Raw genomic sequence first — 21,836 nt, forward strand, 5'->3', positions numbered from 1 at the left:
TAACAATTTGTATACCTTGTTAAGTAGTTTCATTTTTTAAAAAATCTAGAGATAGCCTAGTTAGCACCTTCATTAATTTCTCTGACAGAGACTAAGAAGGAAAAGAGAATCTGGATCTATCTATCTATCTATCTATCTATCTATCTATCTATCTATCTATCTCCAGTGGTGGGATTCAATTTTTTTTACTACTAGTTCTGTGGGCGTGGCTTGGTGGGCATGGCATGGCATGGCATGGCTTGGTGGGAGTGGCTTGGGGATGGCAGGAGAAGGATACTGTAAAATCTCCATTCCCTCCCCACTCCAGGGGAAGGTTACTGCAAAATCCCCATTTCCTCCCGATCAGCTGGGACTCAGGAGGCAGAGAATAGATGGAGGCGGGACCAGTCAGAGGTGGTATTTACCGGTTCTCTGAACTACTCGAAATTTCCGCTACCGGTTCTCCAGAACTGGTCAGAACCTACTGAAACCCACCTCTGCTACCTACCTACCTACCTACCTACCTACCTACCCACCCACATTAGAAATACAAATGCTGCACTTTCTGAGATTCCAGGAGACTGGAAGAGGGATGCTGACCTCCCCATGGGCTATGCCACCCTGGTTTCTTCTCTTCAGACTCTGTGACTCCTGCTTTGGCCAAGTCAGCAGTGTGTGGCGGCAGCCAAAAAAGCTGATACGATCCTTGGTTGTATAAACAGAGACATAGAATCCAAATAACGTGTAGTAATTAATACAGCTTTATAAAGTACAGCCTTTATAACACACCTGGAATACTGCATCCAGGTTTGGACACCACATTGCAAAAAAAAGCGTTGAGACTTTAGAAAAAATGTAAAGAAGAGCAACTAAGATGATTGAAGGCCTGGAGAAAAAATTCCTATGAAGAACGGTTGCAAGATTTGGATTTGGCCAGTCTAGAGAAAAGAGGGGATGGGGGAAAAAATGATAGCAGTATTCCAATATTTGAGAGGCTGCCAAAAAGAGGAGGGGCTCAATTTATTTTCCAAAGGACCAAAAGGCAAGAGAAGAAGCAATGGAGGGAAACTAATCAAGGAGAGAAGCAACCTGCAGGTTAAGGAATCCTAATAATGAGGAAAATTAACCAGTGGAAAGCTTGTGTTCAAACATCGTGGGCGCTTCATCACTGGAGGTTTTTAAGAAGCGACTGGACAGCCACTTGTCTGAAATGGTGTAGGATCTCCTGCTTGAGCAGCGGGCTGGACTAGAAGACCTCCAAGTTCCCTTCCAACTCCATTCTGATTCTAATATTCAGTCCTGGTTAGATTGAATAGTCTCTAACTGCCCTGTTCAGGAGTTCCACCTTTTGAAGCACTGCTGTTTTCTTTCTTGGCTGTGTCTTTTTGGCAGAGCGCCTTCCGGAGCCTTCTGGGGCCTCCAGCTGCCATAGGATGCCTTGTGCTGCAAGGAGAGAAAATGGAGAAGTCAACCCGCCCCATCCCCAATTTTATATCAGGGAGGTGTGTTTATTCTCCACCCCTTAGATCTCTCTTTCCCCCCCCCCACTGCAACCTCAACAGGTCAAAGAAGAAACAGCCAAAGAAGAGAAAGGTTTGCAATTCTCCTCCACGTAGACTCCTCCTGGTCCTTCCCGGAGAGAGGAATTCCTGGAGAAGAGTCCACATTGGCTCAGAAAGACACAGGGGTGGTCATCAGAGGTTGGTGTTTCACTCACATCTCAGGAAGAGAATCCAAAGTCCCACGTTTATGGCAGCCACAATTGCCACAGGGATCCACCACATTGTAACTAAAGGAGGAGAAATTCAGAACTTCTGATTAGACAAAGGCTGGGGTCCCTGATGGGGAGATACTCAGCAAGAGAACATTTCCCAACCCGCACTGGCCTCCAGGCTGTGCTCCCACATGAAAGAAGCTAACTCTCTAACTCCTAACTGTCAGGAAAGTTCTCCTTAGTTCTAGAACCAACTTCTAACTGTCAGGAAAGTTCTTAGTTCTAGAACCAGCCTCTAACTGGTCTCTAAGTCTCTAACTAAGACTTTTTTATTTCATCAAGCTGGCCTGGCCTAAATCTTCTCCCCTTTTTAAATGTAAATTTTAATTTGTTTTTAAATTATGGGGTATTTTAAATTCAGCCAAATTATTTAATTCGTTTTTAATTTATTTTAAATTTTTGTATTTATGTGTTTTATCTTGTGGCTGTTCACCGCCCTGAGTCCTTCGGGAGAAGGGCGGTATAGAAATTTAATAAAATAAAATAAAAAATAAAATAACTAACTCCTGTCAGGAAAGTTCTCCTTAGTTCTAGAACTAACTTCTGTCAGGAAAGTTCTTAGTTCTAGAACCAGCCTCTAACTAACTCCTGTCAGGAAAGTTCTCCTTAGTTCTATTATTATTATTATTATTATTATTATTATTATTATTATTATTATTATTATTATTAATTAAATTTATATACCATCCCGAAGGACTTAGGGCGGTGAACAGCCAAAAAATAAAATACACATAGTACAAACGTTAAAAAACCATTTAAAACATATTAAATACTTTGGCCCAGAAAACAAATTTAAAACACCCCAATTTATAAGACAAATTTAAAATTTAAAAGCAATTTAAAAGAGAAGTTAGGCCAGGCCACCCTGCTGGAAAAGGAATGTTTTGAGGGCACGGCGGAAAGCCGGGATCCTCCATATCTCCGGAGGGAGCTCGTTCCAGATGGCAGGTGCCCCAACAGAGAAGGCTCTCCCCCTGGGGACTGCCAGTCGACACTGTTTGACCGATGGCACCCTGAGGAGCCCCTCTCTATGGGTGCGTACTGGTCGGTGAGAGGCTACTGGTGGCAGAAGGCGGTCTCATAGATATCCCGGTCCTAAGCCATGGAGCGCTGTAAAGGAGGTGACCAAAACCTTGAAGCGCACCTGGAAGACCACCGGGAGCCAGTGCAGCTCGCGCAGGAGGGGAGGTCACATGGAGCACCACATCACTCCCATAACCACCCACGTGGCCGCATTCTGGACCAGCTGAGCCTCTGGGTGCTCCTCAAGGGGAGCCCCATGTAGAGAGCATTGCAGTAGTCCAGGCGGGAAGTGACGAGGGCATGAGTGACTGTACTTAACAAGTCCTGATCCAGAAAGGGACGCAACTGGCAAATCAGGCGAACCTGATAAAAAGTCTCCCAGCCACAGCCGTCAAGTGCTGTTCTAAAACCCAAATTGCGAGCCCTCTCCGTGGAGGCCAACGACTCACCCCCAATAGTCAGTGATGGCACCAACTGACTATATCGGGACGTCAGAAACCACAGCCATCCGGTCTTGGATGGGTTGAGCCTGAGTCTGTTTCTCCCCATCCAGATCCGTACATCCTCCAGGCACCGGGACATCACTTCAAGGGCATCATTGGGGTGATCCAGGGTGGAGATGTACAGCTGAGTGTCATCAGCGTACTGATGGTACTTCACCCCGAAACCACGGATGATCTCACCCAGCGGCTTCACATAAATGTTGAACAGAAGGGGCGAGAGGACCAACCCTTGTGGCACCCCACATACAAGGAGCCTCTGGGTCGACTTCTGGCTCCCCATCAACACAAACTGCGACCGGTCGGAGAGAAAGGAGGAGAACCACCGCAACATGGTGTCCCCCACCCCTAACTCTTCCAACCGGTGCAGCATGATACCATGGTCGATGGTATCAAAAGCCGCTGAGAGGTCTAATAGAACCAGGACAGAGGAGCAACCCCTGTCCCGAGCCCTCCAGAGATCATCAACCAATGCGACCAATGCCGTTTCCATGCTGTACCCAGGCCTGAAGCCCGACTGGAACGGATCCAGATAAGCTTCTTAGAACCAACTTCTAACTGTCAGGAAAGTTCTTAGTTCTAGAACCAACCTCTAACTAACTCCTAAATGTCAAGAAAGTTCTCCTTAGTTCTAGAACCAACTATTGTCTATCCACTGCAGGATGAAAGCCTCTTCCATGTGTTTCCAACAAATACAATCGTGTCATGTATTATATATCATCATATACCATATACCATATGTATCTAGCGTCCATGAAAGAGATCTAAAACAAGATGGATCAACGACATCAGCAAGTGTTGCGGGCCCAATTGGCAAAAAAAAAAACAAAAAAAAAAAACACCTCAGGACCATATGGGTTGGAAACATGTGGGAGTGGCCTTCATCCTGCAGTGGATACATAATGGCTAAAATGATCTTATGATTATGATTATGATTAAGATGATGATTTATCATGTATCGTATGTTTTGACTTTTTCTCTCCTTTCCAACTCTGTTACTCTGTTAAAAAAGTTACCATTTGTACTGTAACTTCCCTGTCAGAAATCCCTTCTCTCCCATCACTAAATGTAGGACTGACTTTATTTATTTATTTATTTATTTATTTATTTATTTATTTATTTATTTATTTATTCTAATTATTTGTCAATAAGCACAAGGAAACAGTATCAGTATAGACCAGGCTTCGCAACCTCAAACACTCAAAGAGCCATAAAGGTCCTAACTGGAAGCCCCCCATTCAATTCTGGAGCCGACCGGAAGCAGGGGTGAAATGTAAAATTTGTTACTACTGGTTCTGTGGGCGTGGCTTGGTGGTGGTGGGTTAATGTGCCTAGGTGTGCGTGGCCAACTATTTTTTTTTAACTTTTCAAAGCATTTTTTCTAATGCTTTGAAAAGCCTCTGCCAATCAGGCAACTCAGCTGGGATCGTCAGAGACTTTTCAAAGCATTTTTTTTACCACCTCTTCGGCCAAGGGGTTGCAGAAAAAAATGCTTTGAAAAGCCTCTAATGATCCCAGCTGAGCCGCACGATCATCAGAGGCTTTTTTTTTTTTACTTTTAAAAGCATTTTTTCGTCGAAAGAGGTTGTAGAAAAAATGCTTTTAAAAGTAAAAAAAAAAGCCTCTGATGATCATGCGACTCAGCTGAGCATGGTGGGGGAGTGAGCAGGGATTTTTGCTACCAGTTCTCCGAACCATCTGCTGCCATCGCTACCGGATCGCGCGATCCGGTCCGAACCGGGAGCATTTCACCCCTGACCGGAAGTCCGCTTCCCCCACCATAGAGTCTCCTCCTAGCATGGCATCCTTTTTCCTCTACCTGTCCTAACCAAAAGCCCTATCAATTGTGGAGCCAACCAGCGACAAGGAGCCACAGCAGAGGGATGAAAGAGCCACATGTGGCTCCAAAGCCGCAGGTTGCTGACCCCTGGTATAGACGTAAACATGGACACGTAAATGGATAAAAAATAAGCAAAACATAGCCATAAACGTATAAAATGAGTACATATAAATGGGGACAGTAGGACAGAGACGGTAGAACGCTGGTGTGCTTATGCACGTCCCATTTGCTGCTCTCCACCTGAGAACTTGAGAGGGTGCAGCAGAAGACTTTCTTCTCCCCACTCTTTCCGACACTGGTGAAAAATCGACTTCTACACATCACAACCCCTCAGTCTCTCACCTGTTTCCTCCTTCCAAGCCAAGACCAGGGGCTCCTGCAAGCCCTTATGCTCCAAGTGACACCGAAAATGGCTCCTCTCCTTGGGGTTGATTTCAGTGCTGAGCCAGACATAATAGGTCCCGTCTGAGTTGGGGGCCACGTTCCTACGGAGGGTCTCGTACTTCCAGACCTCTCTTTTCCTCCACCAGGTGGCCTGGATCTCCTTGGGGTAGAAGCCATAGGCCTGGCAGATGAGGATCTCCAGGCTGTTATTAACCATTTTACGAGTCACTTTCCCCGCCGGGGGCTCTGCAGAAACAGCAACGCTACATTCCTGGAATGTCTAATATTTCTGTCAAGATGATTTAATAACAGGTAAGGCCTCATTTGGCCCTCCTCCCCCACTGCTCCCTCCTCCATGCTTGAACCTGGGAGAACCTCAAAGATGGGGCATTGAAGCTCTTTAGATTTAGCTTTGAAAGACACCCATGTTTTCCCGAAAATAAGACCGGGTCTTATTTTCTTTTGGGGCCCTAAAATAAGCAGTAGGGGTTGTTAGGGAATTGTTATTGCCCAACTGGTTGGTCAAGAAATATATCAACCAACATTGTGTGTTTGTAGCTAAAAGTATTATGTAGCTTTAAAAACTGTGTTGCATCATCACGCTCGGGGTGGATTCTAAATTTTTTTACTACCGGTTCTGTGGGCGTGGCTTATTTTGTGGGTGTGGCTTGGAGGTCATGTGACTAGGTGGGCGTGGCTAGCTGGTCAGAGTCATTTCTGGAAGGTCCTCGCACTTACGACCAGTCCTCGCACTTACAACCCGACTCATTTGTTTGCTTTTAACACTGATCAGCTGTAGGACGGCCCTTTGAAGCCCCGCGGCAAGAGTTTATTTATTTTATTTATTTATTTATTCAATTTATATACCGCCCTTCTCCTAGTGGACTCAGGGCGGTGCACAGCCAAAACTAAAATACATAACAATACAAAATTTAAAATTAATTAAAAGAATTATATACTTTGGCCCGAATTAAAACAGTGCGAATTAAAACCCATTAACAAATTAAAACTAATCAATTAATAACCATTAAAAACTAAAAAAGTTTAAACAGTTTTTTTCCCTCTAGTCATCAGCTGGGACTCAGGAGGCAGCAATAGATTGGGGGGTGGGACCAAATAAAAGGTAAGAATAACATGTGGGGGTGGGGGGGGTGGGAGGGCGGGGGATGGGAGAACCGGTTCGGTGACGTCATATTGTCACCGTTACCGGCTCGGCCGAACCGGACCGAACCGGGAGGAACCCACCACTGATCATGCCTCCTGATTGGCTGAGCTCTGTAGCCAATGTACTTAAGGAGAGCTGAATTATGGTTTGTGTGGACACTATACCATTTTACCTGCTGATATGCTGTAATTCTATATTTGATCTCTCAGCATGATCATTGCTTGATCATGGCTACTTATTGTTTTTCTAATATTTATTGACTGTTTTTATATTGAACTGTGTTCCTGATTGAAACTAAAGAAGATCTGTTTTATTGTATTTTTCTACAACTGGTAAGAAGGCTTTAAATATGAAAATATCCCTGGACTGATCTTTATCTCACTTTATATGTGAATGAGCCTGGTGGCGCAGCAGACTAATAGCCTGTTATTATCATCCAGCTGCCTGCAATTACTGCAGGTTCGAATCTCCCCAGGCTCAAGGTTGACTCAGCCTTCCATCCTTTCTAAGGTAGGTAAATTGAGGACCCAGTTTGTGGGGGCAATAAGCTGACTTTGTATAAATATACAAAAGGATGAAAGCTGTTGCTTAACGCCTTGTAAGCCGCCCTGAGTCTCCGGAGAAGGGCGGCATATAAATCAAATTTTTTTTAAAAAATGACTTGGAATGTTTTTGGACTATGATTTTGCATTTTCCCTAAAAGTAAAATAATAATAAAAAAAACCAGTTTGTTTGTATGTTAACTTTTATTATCCACAATCATTCTCAGTCGCTTTCGTGCGTAAACTAAAAGGGTACTCTGCTCAATAACCCACAACATTGGTTATGAGCCCAGTATATCCTTAACAGGGATTATTTTCAGGGTATCTTACTTTTTTCCATATACACTTCTGCTTGCTCGTCATCACAAAGCAGGGGGGATGGAGCTGCTCCAGGAGCCCCAAACCAGCTTACCTCAGGGCCCCCACATCCAGGCCACCCACGCCTCGACACCTGCCTTCTCTCAGGGCCATGGCCCCAACACATCGCTCAGCTTCCTGCTCTGTTGTGGCCGCGAGCAAGCAGAAGTGGGCCAGCAGCAACGTGGGCTCCTGCTGCACGTGGCTGCCAGTTCTGCCGCAATGAGGCAGGTGTTGGGACATGGGTGGCCTGGCTGCAGAGGCCCTGAGGTTATCTGATACCTGATAGATCTCTACTCTACTCTACTCTACTCTACTCTACTCTACTCTACTCAACTCTATCTACTTTACTCTACTCTACTCAACTCTATCTACTTTACTCTACTCTATTCAACTCTACTCAACTCTACTGTACTCAACTCAACTCTACTCAATTCTATCTACTCTACTCTACTCAACTCTATCTACTCTACTCTACTCTATTCAAATCTTTTACTCTACTCAACTCTATCTACTCTACTCTACTCTATCTACTCTACACTACTCAACTCTATTTACTCTAGTCTACTCTACTCTACTCAACTCTATCTACTGTACTCTACTCAACTCTATCTACTCTACTCTACTCTAATAAACTCTACTCTACTCTACTCTACTCTACTCAACTCTATCTACATTACTCTACTCTATTCAACTCTACTCAACTCTACTGTACTCAACTCAACTCTACTCAATTCTATCTACTCTACTCTACTCAACTCTATCTACTCTACTCTACTCTATTCAAATCTATCTATTTTACTCTACTCAACTCTATCTACTCTACTCTATCTACTCTACACTACTCAACTCTATTTACTCTAGTCTACTCTACTCTACTCAACTCTATCTACTGTACTGTACTGTACTGTACTCTACTCTATCTACTCTACTCTACTCTACTCTACTCTACTCAACTCTATCTACTCAACTCAATCCATATAGAAATAAGGGACAAACTTATCTTTTTGTTCTGATCCAATGTTAGTTTCTTTTGTTTTGCAAGATTTTCTCATGGAAATAGAACGAGACCTTCAGCATTAATTTCTTACTCGGGTAATGTCTTTGACTTTGAAGTCCTTATTTTTTGGGGGGGGCATTGAAGATTATTTTCCTTCTGTGATGTGGGATACTGCCTGACCTTTTTCTACAAAGGGTGGCCTGGCTATATAGGGAAGAAATAATATGGGGAGGAGGAGCCTATAGAAACATGCTCAGTGGAGATCCCCCTTTGCCACTCACCTGGCCTCTGCAGAGCCTCCTTCCCGTAGGACAGGTATCTCTGCAGCCCCTCAATGCAGCTCTCCTCCAGGAAGACTTTCACTTTCTCTGACCACCCTGGATCCTCCTTCCACTTCAGCTTGACATTCTCGACCTGGGGCTGAGCTGCCCCCAATCTGTGGGTCTTATTCTTGAAGCTGATGAAGTCCCACCTGTTGGAGCCATAGTGCAAAAACCCTCCTTTGCTCCCATTTTCCCTGAGCTCACAGCCCAAAATCACCTGCCAGATATGAAGCCCTGAGAGAGACCCAGAGAAGGGTGGATGAGAAGGGCTCAGGAGTCCTCTCCTCAGCCCCCCTCCCCTCCAGAAGGACCATTAAGATAAGAGCTTTGGTGGCGCAGCAGATTAAAGTGCTATTAAGTAGCACCAGTTGCCTGCAATTACTGCAAGTTCAAATCTCACCAGGCTCAAGGTTGACTCAGCCTTCCATCCTTTCGAGGTAGGTAAAATGAGGACCTGGATTATGGACTTGGTATAAAAAAGAACACCGCTTGGGGGTGGGGGCGAAAGCCCTACTAAGCAGGTATATACAAAAGTATGAAGGCTATTGCTTAACGCATTGTAAGCCGCCCTGAGTCTCCGGAGAAGGGCGGCATGTAAATCGAACCAATAAATAAATACAATAAATTAAGAAGTCTCAGGCAAGGGGTCTTGCCCTTATCTGACCAATCTCTCCATCCTTCCCCTCTTTATCCCACATGGAGGAACATGTTTTTGGGTTCAGAGAGCATAATCTGGGTGGGGTCAAGCCATGAAGAATTTCCAGGTGAGAGAGAAAATTCAGTTTGTGCGTGTGTTTGTGTCAGGGGTGGGTTCTACTTACCTTTACTGTCACTGCGTTATTTTATTTACCAGCTGAGCCAATTATTTCTGGACTATCAGACTTTCCGTACCTTGCCAAGAATTGTTATCAGAAACTACTACGCATGTGCATCCACCCACATTCCTTTACATTCCTTCATTCACACTCCTTCCTTTGTTCTCTTGCCAAAAAGGTCTGGCTGAGAAATAGCCGGCAAAAGCTATTTCAAAAATGTAGCAATTACTTTTCTCAGTTAGTGAGGTGTTTTATTTTCTTTATAACAAATAAATGAGTTTTATTAGAGAACTTTTCTTCGGGTTTTTCTTTTCAGAATATTGCAACAAGGAATAAGCCTCGATCCATCCTCATTAAACCAGGGTGATTTGTCCCAGAGCCAAACATGGGATTAATCAATGCCCTGACATTTACTACCAGTTCGCAACGGGTATTGTCTACATTTGGGTAGACAATATATCAAAAATGTGTACTATGACTTTAACTACTGTAAAGTAACTAATTGAGTAATTGGTTGAAACGGAATATAAGGAAGGCAGTAAGCTCAGCAATTCCCCCTTCCCCCTTTTTTCTTCGCATGTCGCTTATGCTTTGCTGATACTGCTCACTCCTACTCGTGATGTTTATTGCTGAGAGATATTGTGTCGGAGTTACGGAACTAGAAATGTAAGCAACAATGTTTTGTATTGAAAGCTTTATCTTTGTTTACGAGAAGCTTTGTTTGAACTATCACAGTAAAGACTATTCTTTTTACTAAAACGTTCAGAGTTTGGAAGTATCTGTGTTGCAACGCTGCCTGGTATACCACTGTGCTCTGCAGAGGGCAATTTACCCTCAACAGCTTCGCTCATGCGTGCATGCTTCTGCACATGTGCAGATCGTCAATTATGACATCCGGGCGGGTGGGCGGAGCCTCCCGCCACTTTTACTACCAGTTCTAAAGAACCGGACAGAACCGGGAGCAACCCACTACTGGTTTGTGTCTTTCCTTTGCAAAGCAGGGGATGTAATGCATGCATATTGTCAACGTTCCAGAAAGTCCCCAACTCCAAGTAAAAACTCCGTATTAGCACCAGAAGCTTCCATGCTGCCACATTGGAGGCCAAATGTGGCACTGCCTTTGCTCACCTCCAGCATGGTGGTCCTGTTTTGATAACTTCTCCTGGTCAGTCCTGAAAACCCACTCGGGGGCCAGGAAGGTCTGGTTTTCCACCCCCTCCATCCAGGGCACCAGAGGCTCCATCTTCCTGGTGAGGCTGTCAAAGCGAGCGATGGGCTGGTCATCCAAGTAGCCTCTGATGAAGGACTGAGGTGGCCCCTGGCTGGGCTCTGAGAGTTGCAGGTAGAAGTAGCACAGGGAGTGTGTGAGAGAGCCTGGAGAGGGAGGAAGAAGAAGGGTAGAATTAAGAAGTCTACACTCCGTCCCCTCCGACATTTTATTATCGCTGAGCATCTCCAACAACTGGGTTGCCCTCTTTCTCCTCTACTTGGAGGAGAAGCCTCAGCATCCATTGGCTGAGCTTAAAAACATCTGGGCAGGCCCACATCTGGTTCAGATCCCACTCCCACCTTGCCTGGACTCTTGGGATTCTCAGCCACCTGCTTGTGCGCCTGACTCAGATCACAACTCCCTTGCCAATTGTAGGGAACTGATGGACCTGGGACAGGACTGACCACATAATTGGCACTTAAAATTGCTTCGCCCCAATACATCTTACTCATTCCTGCATCTGCATCTTCACAGAATAACAGAGATGGCAGGGACCTTGGAGGTCTTCTAGTCCAACCCCCTGCTTAGGTAGGAAACCCTACACCACTTCAGACAAATGGTTGTACAAATCTCTTCTTTAAAACTTCCAGTGTTGGAGCATCCATAACTTCTGGAGGCAAGTTGTTCCATTGATGAATTGTTCTAACTGTCAGGAATTTTCTCCTTAGTTCTAAGTTGCTTCTCTCCTTGATTAGTTTCCACCCATTGCTTCTTGTCCTGCCCTCAGGGGCTTTGGAGAATAGCTTGACTCCCTCTTCTTCTTGGCAGCCCCTGAGATATTTTATTTATTTATTTATTTTATTCAATTTATATCCCACCCTTCTCCTAGTGGACTCAGGGCGGTGCACAGCCAGAACTAAAACACATACCAATACAAAATTTAAAATTATTAAAAGAATTATATAACTGTGGCCCCAAATTTAAAACATTGAAACTAAAACCCATTTGACAATTTAAAAAGCTAAAAAAGGCTAAAAAAGGAGCAATGCTATCATGTCACCCCTAGTCAGTGGTGGGATTCAAATAATTTAACAACCGGTTCTCTGCCCAAATGATTTCTTCCAACAACCAGTTCACCAAACTGCTCAAACTTTAAGAGCCTTGGTAGTACAGTGGTCTAAGGCACCCTGTTATTAAGCTGGTTATTAAGACCAGCTGCCTGCAATTACTGTAAGTTCAAATCTCCCCAGGCTCAAGGTTGACTCAGCCTTCCATCCTTTCTAAGGTAGGTAAATTGAGGACCCAGTTGTGGGAGCAATAAGCTGACTTTGTATAAATATACAAAAGTATGAAGGCTATTGCTGAGCACATTGTAAGCCGCCCTGAGTCTCCGGAGAAGGGTGGCATATAAATCAAATTAAAAAACAAAACAAAACAAAAAAAACGGTTCTCCCGAAGTGGTGCGAACTGGCTGAATCCCACCACTGCCCCTAGTCCTTCTTTTCATTAAACTAGACATACCCAGTTCCAGCAACCGTTCTTCATATGTTTTAGCCTCCAGTCCCCTATGTGGGAATCAGGTGGCCATAGTATATGTGTAGACCAGTCTAGCTGGTTGGACACGTGTACGGAGCTTGGCACCGAAATAATCTGAGTAGAAAAAGCAGGTTCAGCTGGATGATCACTGAAGGGCCCTATTCGTTCTCTCTTTGTTCATAATATTGTAGAACATAGGCTGTGTTTGCATAGCATAGACATCTCCTTGTAGAACATTCCTGAGGACTGAGGTAACCTCTGATAACGGGGAGATGGGCCTCTCAGCTAACAGAAGAATATGCTGGGAACGAAGCCAAATATGATAACATAGCAAGAGTTAAGTTTTGTTTTTACCTTAGGTATCGCTTTCCTAGAATTCACGTGATTTACTGTAATATTGTAGAATGTGAAACCTATATGGAAAATATATGGATGCTTTCCTTTTTCATGTATGTAATATGAGACGTGTAGCCATAATAACGCCTTTTGATGACGCTGTACTTTGATTGCTAATAAAAGAGATTGCGGGGCTTTGTGCTTTGCTCTCTCATCCCGAGAAACACCTGTCCCTGTGTCTTCTCTAATCTGGACTACTCATGAGGAGCCCACCAAGATGATTGCAACACCCCTAATCATCTTTGTTGCTCTTCTCTGCACTCTTTCTAGAGTCTCCACATCTTTTTTACACCGTGGCGACCAAAACTGGATGCAATATTCCAAGTGTGGCCTTACAAAGGCATTATATATATATTAAATTTGATTTATATGCCGCCCTTCTCCGGAGACTCAGGGCGGCTTACAATGCGTTAAGCAATAGCCTTCATACTTTTGTATATTCATACAAAGTCAGCTTATTGCCCCCCACAAACTGGGTCCTCAATTTACCTACCTTAGAAAGGATGGGAGGCTGAGTCAACCTCGAGCCTGGTGAGATTCGAACTTGCAGTAATTGCAGGCAGCTGAATGTTAATAACAGGCTATTAGTCTGCTGCACCACCAGGCTCTTTATTTATCAATATTTAAGTGATTGTCCTTTCTTTCATGATTTGTAACACACCCTTCCTGTGTTCAGCAACTCCATTCTCTCCCAGAGTTTGGGGGGGGGTACATTTTTCTACGGGTTATGCCTTTCTTTCTTTCTTTCTCACCCACTGCTGAAACATGTTAGATGTGAATTCTGTTTATAGCTGGCAAACCCTTGGATTGACCTACAGCTTCCTTGTTAGAGACCTGGCTGCTCTCCAGAGAATCAACCCAACCCTTTCCTGGCCCTCCAGCCCTTCCCAGGTGACTCTTATTTTCTGATAAGGTGGACTCCATAGCAGGTAAGGGGAGGAAAGAGATGGGAGAGAGACGGATTGAGTTCTGAAGGTTCCTCTGTGATGGAATAATTGAAGAAAGAATAAAATAAAGCTGCAAACTCTTCTACAAACAGCTTTTTCTGTGCCCCTCCTGTCAACCCCCCCCCCAATGTCTCCTGCTGCAACCTCTTTTCCTACTGACTGTTGTCCCTATCCTCCTCCCCCCACTTACATATGTAAATTAGACCAGTTCCAGAATCATGTATAAACTCAACCCTGGCTGTGTTTTCGCTGCCCAAATAGACCTTTGCTCTCTATTTCGACAGCTCCCCAGAAATACCAATGGAATTGATGGCAAAGAAACACCAAATGTTCTTAAACAAGGGTTGGTAAATCAAGAACCTCCTGGAATACGACTGATCCCGGACCTCCGGACCTTCCGTAAGGCCCTGAAGACTTATTTATTCCAGCAAGCCGGCCTAGCCTAAATGGTTTTTAATGGGATTTTAATTCTATCGACTTGGGGTTTTAAATTGGGAGGCCGATTGATTTAATCTTTTTTAATTATCTTAACTTTTGTATTGTATGTATTTTAATTTTGGCTGTTCACCGCCCTGAGTCCCTTCCAGGAGAAGGGTGGTATACTTACTAAATAAATAAATAAATAAATAAATAAATAAATAGGAAGATGTTTCTGTCTTGGAAATCAATCTTTCCTTCCTTCCCTCCCTCCCTTCCTTCCTCCCTTACTTGCCTTCCTTCCTTCTTTCCCTTTCCTTCCTTTCCTTCCTTTCCTTCCTTCCTTCCTTTCCTTCTCTTTCTTTCCTTTCCTTCCCTTCCTTCCTCCTTTCCTTTCCCTTCCTTCCTTCCCTTCCTTCCTCCTTTCCTTTCCTTTCCTTTCCTTCCTTCCTTCCCTTCCTTCCTCCTTTCCTTTCCTTTCCTTTCCTTTCCTTTCCTTTCCTTTCCTTTCCTTTCCTTTCCCTTCCTTCCTTCCTTCCTTCCTTCCTTCCTTCCTTCCTTCCATTCCATTCCATTCCCCTTCCCTCCCTTTCTTTCTTTCTTTCCTTCTTTTTCTTTCTTTCTTTCTTTTTCTTTCTTTCTCCTTTCTTTCTTCTCCTTCCTTCCTTCCTTCCTTCCTTTCCATTCCATTCCATTCCCCTTCCCTCCCTCCCTTTCTTTCTTTCCTTCTTTTTCTTTCTTTCTTTCTTTTTCTTTCTTTCTCCTTCCCTTCTCCTTCTTCCTTCCTTCCTTTCCTTCCTTTCTCCTTTCCTTCCGTCCCCTTACCTTTTCTTTCGTTCTTTTGTTCTTTCTTTTTCCTTCTCCTTTCCTTTCCCTCCCTCCTTCCTCTTTCTGTCTGTCTGTCTTTTTCTTTCCCCTTCCCTTCTCCTTCTTCCTTCTTTTCTCCTTTCTCCTTTCCTTCCATCCCCTTGCCCTTCCCTTCCCTTTTCTTTCTTTCTTTCTTTCTTTCTTTCTTTCTTTCTTTCTTTCTTTCTTTTTCTTTCTTTCTTTCTCCTTTCTTTCTCCTCCTTCCTTCCTTCCTACAGCCTTTCCTTCGTTCCTTCCCTCCCTCCCTCCGTTCCCTTCCTTTCCCTCCCATTTATCTGGAATAGTATCAGGTCTCCTGCTTGAGGAGGGGGCTGGACTAGAAGACCTCCAAGGTCCCTTCCAACTCTGCCATTCGGTTGTCCCAAAGGGGCTTTTTCCAAGACATTTCTGGGTTTTCTTTGAAGACTCATCCAAGAAGCGCGAGAGCTGAAGCAGCTCCTTGGATGAGAAGCGAAACGTCTTCAAGGAAAAACCGGAAAGTCCAGTTGCCTCTTGAGAAAGCCCCTTTGGGGCAACCAGGACCGAGAATCTCCCGAGACTGTGATTCTGCTATCGATGAGCTTGGAGGGGGAGAGACCCAGCCCAGGACGTGGCTCCCCCTCCTCTTCTCCTTCCTCTGCCCCCTTCCCCCCTTCCCCCGCAGCCCCAGGTGGCAAGTCCTTCCAGGAACTCACCGCAGCAGCTCCCGGGCACGAAGGCCCCCAGCACCGCTCCCACGAGCACGAGGGGCACCCTATGCAGAGCCATCGCCCTCCAGCCACGGTGGAGCTCTTGCCTCCCAATCAGTCAGGAGATCGTGAGTTCGATCCTAGGTAGAGGCAGATGTAGGGCCTCCTGCTTGGCCGGGGAGGTCGGACTAGATGACCTCCAAGCTCCCTTCCAACTCTGTGCCTCTGTTAAGAAGCTTGCTTCTTCTGGGAAGCCACGGGCGCCTTTCCACCCGAGACACCGGGTTGCACCCAAGAGCCCAACCGGATCAGGCAAAGGAAAGGCCCGCCCTGCCCTTCGCTCCCCACAGCGATGAGCCTCCGGGGCTGAGTGAAGCGGAGTCCTCGACTCCCCCGTCCAAGGCGGGCAGATCTGCCAAGGAAGAGAGGAAGAGAGCCCTGGTACCCTCAAGGGGGGCTTATGAGGTTGAGGACTGAGGTTCCCTGGTTCTTGGGGGGGGGGGAGAACTTCCTTCCTTCCTTCCTTCCTTCCTTCCTTCCTTCCTTCCTTCCTTCCTTCCTTCCTTCCTTCCTTTCCTTTCCTTTCTTTTCCTTTCCATTCCATTCCCCTTCCCTCCCTTCTTTCTTTCTTTCTTTCTTTCTTTATTTCTTTTTCTTCCTTCCTTCCTTCCTACAGCCTTTCCTTCCTTCCTCTTTCCTTTCCTTTCCTTTCCCCTTCCCTCCCTTCCTCCTTCTTCTTTCTGTCTTTCTCCTTCCCTTCTCCTTCTTCCTTCCTTCCTTTCCTTTCCATTCCATTCCATCCCATTCCCCTTCCCTCCCTCCCTCCCTTCTTTCTTTTTCTTTCTTTCTCCTTCTTCCTTCCTTCCTACAGCCTTTCCTTCCTTCCTCTTTCCTTTCCTTTCCTTTCCTTTCCCCTTCCCTCCCTTCCTCCTTCTTCTTTCTGTCTTTCTCCTTCCCTTCACCTTCTTCCTTTCCTTTCCTTTCCATTCCATTCCATTCCCCTTCCCTCCCTCCCTCCCTCCCTTCTTTCTTTCTTTTTCTTTCTTTCTCCTTCTTCCTTTCTTCCTTTCTTTTCCTTTCCCCTTCCCTCCCTTCCTCCTTCCTCTGTCTGTCTGTCTGTCTTTCTCCTTCCCTTCTCCTTCTTCCTTCCTTCCTTCCCTTCCTTTCTCCTTCCCTTCTGTCCCCTTACCTTTTCTTTCGTTCTTTCTTTTTCTTTTTCCTTCTCCTTTCCTTTCCCTCCCTCCTTCCTTTCTGTCTGTCTGTCTTTTTCTTTTTTTCTCCTTCCCTTCTCCTTCTTCCTTCTTTTCTCCTTTCTCCTTTCCTTCCATCCCCTTGCCCTTCCCTTCTTTCTTTCTTTTTCTTTCTCTTTCTTTCTTTCTTTCTTTTTTCTTTCTTTCTCTTTTTCTTTCTCCTTTCCTTTCCTTTCTCCTTTCCCCTTCTCTCCTCTACCCCTTCTAGAATCCTCTGTTCTTTCCTTTTCCTCGTCTTTTCCTTTACTGCCTCCCTTCTGAATTCAGTTGCTCTTTTCCTTTTATTGCCCCAAACCACAATCTAGAGATGGGGGAGGCTTGCCTGGGTCAAATGCCCCTCAAAATCTTCCCGTAAGGAGGGCTGTGTGTTCAGGCTGGTTCATCTCTAGCTGCTTCTCCCTAAATGAATTGCCAATGCTGCCGTTTGATGGCTTGTGCCCCACGAGTTTGTGTGACTTTTCCCCTTTCTTTGGCTCTGTCTTTCCCCCGTCACATCCCAGACAGGCATGATGAACCAGAGAGGAGAAAGATTTGAGGTTCCCCTCCACACAAACAGTTCTTCCATGGAGGAGTGCCAGGCACAAGTAACCAGGAACTGGAGTTGAGTTCAAAGTAATAAAATTTTATTACATGTTACCCATACACCAGGATCTGGTCTACTAACAGTTGAAGCTAAACTGACGCTTGATAAGGATCAATTGAATTAACTTGATATGTGTGGCTGGATTCTGAACTGATGACACGTGTCTATGGAGATTCTCCATCATCCAAGTCATGGTTGTCCCAAAGGGGCTTTTCCATAAGGCAGCTGGACTTTCTTGTTTTTTTCCTTGAGAATATTTTGCTTCTTGCCAAGAACTGAAGAAGCTTCTTGGACGAGAAGTGAAATGTTTTCAAGGGGAGAAAAATGAAGTCCAGCTGCCTTGTGGAAAAGCCCCTTTGGGACAAACTGGTGACTTGTTTAACCTGCCTTCCAGCTCAGCCTGTTGATCTCCTACAAAGAGCTTGGCCAAGATGGTCCTCTCAATGGACTCTTCAAGGGCTTCTAACCCTTGGAAGAACCACCTGCTCAATTTGACGCCCCTCCCACTGCAGCCAACTTCCATGAAGTTGTTAAAGGCAGCCCTTCTCAGAAGCTCTAGAGATGAACACCTGTGCTGTCTCTCCATCCGTTGTGCTTTCTTCATTCTTCAGTAGCCTCTCTTGGTGGTTTCAACCTCTGAAGTTGGTGCAGCACCGACAGATGGGGAATTGTGTTGATGTGTAAGTCAGAAAAGAAGTACGGTGACACCAGACAGTGCAAGAAGCAAAGGATATGAGGATGGGCTCCCTCCAAACCCATTCTTGGGAAAATAAATCAACCGAAGAAAGAATTTCTAGATTTTATTGTTCCTGCTTTTGGTTCCTTAGTGCTCTCTAAACCTCCAAGCACATAGCTGGGAAAGGGGCAGAGAGAGACACTTGGAAGAATGTGGCAAAGCCTCAGGATAGTGCTTCAAAGAGCATCTTGGTGGCGCCGGGGTTAAAATGAAGCATTGCAGGCTGACTCTTATATACTGCTCCATAGTGCTTTTACAGCCCTCTCTAAGTGGTTTACAGAGTCAGCATCTTGCCTCCAACAATCTAGGTCCGTGATGGCGAACCTATGGCACGTGTGCCACAGGTGGCACGCGGAGCCATTTTAGTGGGCACGCTAGCTCAGCTCTGGGGCGCATGCGCGTGCCGGACAGTTGATTTTCGGGCGTTCTGGGTTCACCAGAAGTAGGGAAACAGGCTGTTTCCTGCCTCTGGAGGGTCTGGTGGGGGGTGGGGAAGGCCCGTTTTTCTTTCTTACCTGCCTTCAGATCCTTTCTATGGATCTGGGAAGGGCGAAAAAAGCCTTTCCCACTCCCTCGGAGGTCCTACAGAGGCTGAAAGGGCCCATTTCCCGACTCCCGGTGGGACAGGAAGTGACGTTTTTTCCTGTCCCCAGCCTCCAGAGACTCCTAGAGAGGCTCCTAGAGACTCCTAGAGAGGCTCCTAGAGACTCCTAAAGAGGTTCTGGAGGCTGGGGACAGCAAAAAACATCACTTCCTGTCCCACCGAGAGTTGGGAAATGGGCCCTTTCAGACTCCGTAGGGACTCCAAGGGAGCGGGAAAGGCTGTTTTCGACCTTCCCGGATGCATAAAAAGGATTTGGAATCAGGTAAGAAAGAAAAATGGGCTTACCAGGAGCGGGGGTGGGTGGGGTTGCGTGCGCATGTGCATGTGCATGCGTGACCCTCCCCTGCCACCCCCCCTCTCCTGGCACGCGATGGCAAAAAGGTTAGCCATCACTGATCTAGGTCCCCATTTTACCCACCCTGGAAGGATGGAAGGCTGAGTCAACCTTGAGCTGGTGAGATTTGAACTGTTGACCTGCTCTGTTGGGTGTTTTGTGCCAGCCATGGCAGTCTCTTCAAAGGCCACCAGATGGGGGCAAAGAGGCACCTTTGATCCCACTGGTGGATCAAGGGGCTCCAGCCCCTGCAGCCCCATTGGGGAGAGTTAATGGCCCTCCAGCCCGCTCACACACATGGGTAAGGGAGGGGCCAGGGGCTCCTATAAGAACCCCTGCTCCCTGCCTTCTGCTTTTTTCCTTTTTTCCTTTTTCCCTGCTCTTGTTCTACTCTCCTATGGGACTGAGCCATGGGCTTAATCCAGGCATGGATGCCTCTATGCCTGGGAACTTATTTTACTCTACTTTTACTTCTAAATAAAGACTTAATTTGATTGCATCCCTGCGTGCTGACCATTTACTTATTTATTTATTTATTTATTTATTTAATTAATTACTTTTTATACCGTCCTTCTCCCGAAGGACTCAGGGCGGTGAACAGTCAAAATAAACATATATATAAAATGTGAATAGAAGCAATAGATAATAATTAAGTCAATTTGGCTTATCAGTTAAGTTAGGATCTTCAGAATAAAATTTACACAATTAGGAAAAGGAAAGAAAAAAAAAATTAATTATGCCAGCCCGGCTTGGTGAAAGAGGAAGGTCTTAAGTGCCCGACGGAAAGTACGAAGATTTTCTTGGAAGCGCCCTCAACGAACCATCGTTCTTCGTGAGATCCCTCACATGCTCACTCTAACCACTGCACCACCTCCGCTCTCACTTAAACATGAGTTCGCAGTGTACAGCAGCCACCAAAAAAGCTAAGAAATCCTTGGTTGTAGAAACGGGGGGCATAGCATAAAAATCACGTGAAGTATTAGTACAACTTTATAAAACCTTGGTAAGACCACAGCCGGAATACTGCGTCCAGTTTTTGGTTACCACATTACAAAAAGGATGTTGAGACTTTGGAAAAAGTACAGAGATGAGCAACCAAGATGATTAGGGGACTGGAGACTTAAAACATATGAAGAACGGTTGCAGGATTTGGGTTTGGCTAGTCTAGAGAAAAGAAGGACCAGGGGTGACATGATAGCAGTATTCCAATATTTGAGGGGCTGCCACAAAGAAGAGGGAGGGGGTCAACTTATTTTCTGAAGGCAAGACAAGAAACAACGGATGGAAACTTATCCATCCGTTGAGAGGAGCAATCTAGAACTATCTAGCAATCTAGAACTCTCAATCCGTTGAGAGAGAGAAGCAATCTAGAACTAAGGAGAAATTTCCTAACAGTGAGGACAATCAACCAGAGGAACAGATTGCCTTGAGATATTGTGGGTGCTCCATCACTGGAGGCTTTTAAGAAGAGATTGGTTGGAGAAAGCAAATTGCTGCCTTGTCTCATGGGGAGAGGGGGGGAAGGAAGTGTTTGTCTTCTTTGGGCTTTGCTTCCCACCAGCATAACGTTAGCATAATGGCTATGGGAGCACTCTGGGGCCTCGACTCTCCAAATTCCAGGAAGTTGTAAATGCCGCAGTTCTCACAAGTTTTGCAGATGAACATCTCTGCTGTCTCTTCATCTGTTGCCCCTCCCCCTTTTGTGTGTGTGTGGTTTGGGTATTTCTCTTGGGGGTCGCAGGCTCTGAGTTTGGTGCAGCAACAGCAGGTGCAAAATTGTGCGGATGTGTAAATCAGGGGAAGAAAAATATGATGCCCCATACAATGCATGAAGCAATGGACACCAAGATGGCCCCCCATTCCACCCAATCCTAAAAAAAAAAAAATCCACCAAGAATTTGTCTACATTTTATTGTTCGTGCCATCAGGGCCTTTCCATTTCTGTGGGGCTCTTTCAACTTCCAAGCACAGGGATTGCTGGGGAGGGGAAGAGACAGAGATCCTTTGAAGAAGGTGGTAAAATACCTTCATAAACAATCTGGATGAGGGAATCAAATTTGCAGATGATACCAAACTGGCAAGAATACCCAACACGCCAGAAGATAGGCTCAGGATTCAGATGGCCGGGACAGACTTGAATATTGGGCCCTATCTAAGAAAATGAAATACAGTGTACAGTGTAAAGAGCCTTGGTAGTACAGTGGTCTAAGGCACCCTGTTATTAAGCTGGTTATTAAGACCAGCTGCCTGCAATTACTGCAGGTTCGAATCTCACCAAGGCTCAAGGTTGACTCAGCCTTCCATCCTTTCTAAGGTAGGTAAATTGAGGACCCAGTTGTGGGGGCAATAAGCTGACTTTGTATAAATATACAAAAGGATGAAGGCTATTGTAAGGCTTAACGCATTGTAAGCCGCCCTGAGTCTCCGGAGAAGGGCGGCATATAAATCAAATTTTTAAAAAAAAAAAGTAAAGTTTTACACTTAGGCAAGGAAAACCAAATGCACAGGTACAGATTAGATCAGGAGTGTCAAACTCAAGGCCCGAGAGCCGGATCAGGCCCATGGGGTGTTTAGATCTGGCCCGGG

At 45.4% G+C, this 21,836-nt stretch overlaps 1 protein-coding gene across 1 annotated transcript; it reads right to left on the minus strand.

The window, feature by feature from the left end:
• Window positions 1–5,380: 5,380 nt before the first annotated feature.
• LOC132712333 (major histocompatibility complex class I-related protein 1-like) lies at window positions 5,381–12,895 on the minus strand. The gene is made up of 3 exons (XM_087885328.1): window positions 10,776–12,895; window positions 8,846–9,036; window positions 5,381–5,746 (listed from the first exon to the last, which is right to left on the minus strand). The coding sequence occupies exons 1-3, from the start codon at window positions 11,153–11,155 to the stop codon at window positions 5,430–5,432; spliced, it is 888 nt and encodes a 295-aa protein (XP_087741454.1). The 5' UTR covers window positions 11,156–12,895; the 3' UTR covers window positions 5,381–5,429.
• Window positions 12,896–21,836: the final 8,941 nt, after the last annotated feature.

Source organism: Pantherophis guttatus, chromosome 2, assembly GCF_059756535.1.
Source record: "Pantherophis guttatus breed Tessera chromosome 2, ASM5975653v1, whole genome shotgun sequence".
NCBI lineage: Eukaryota > Metazoa > Chordata > Lepidosauria > Squamata > Colubridae > Pantherophis > Pantherophis guttatus.

What these genes read in the sequence shown, in the direction of transcription:
- LOC132712333 (XM_087885328.1), bottom strand. Translation starts at nt 11,155, where the DNA reads ATGCTCAGCGATAATAAAATGTCGGAGGGGACGGAGTGTAGACTTCTT. An exon ending in TGGCAGCATGGAAGCTTCTG is followed by an intron (nt 9,037 to 10,775) that starts GTGCTAATACGG and finishes TGGCTCCAACAG; the next exon opens with GTGGGACTTCATCAGCTTCA. An exon ending in GGAGGCTCTGCAGAGGCCAG is followed by an intron (nt 5,747 to 8,845) that starts GTGAGTGGCAAA and finishes CTGTTTCTGCAG; the next exon opens with AGCCCCCGGCGGGGAAAGTG.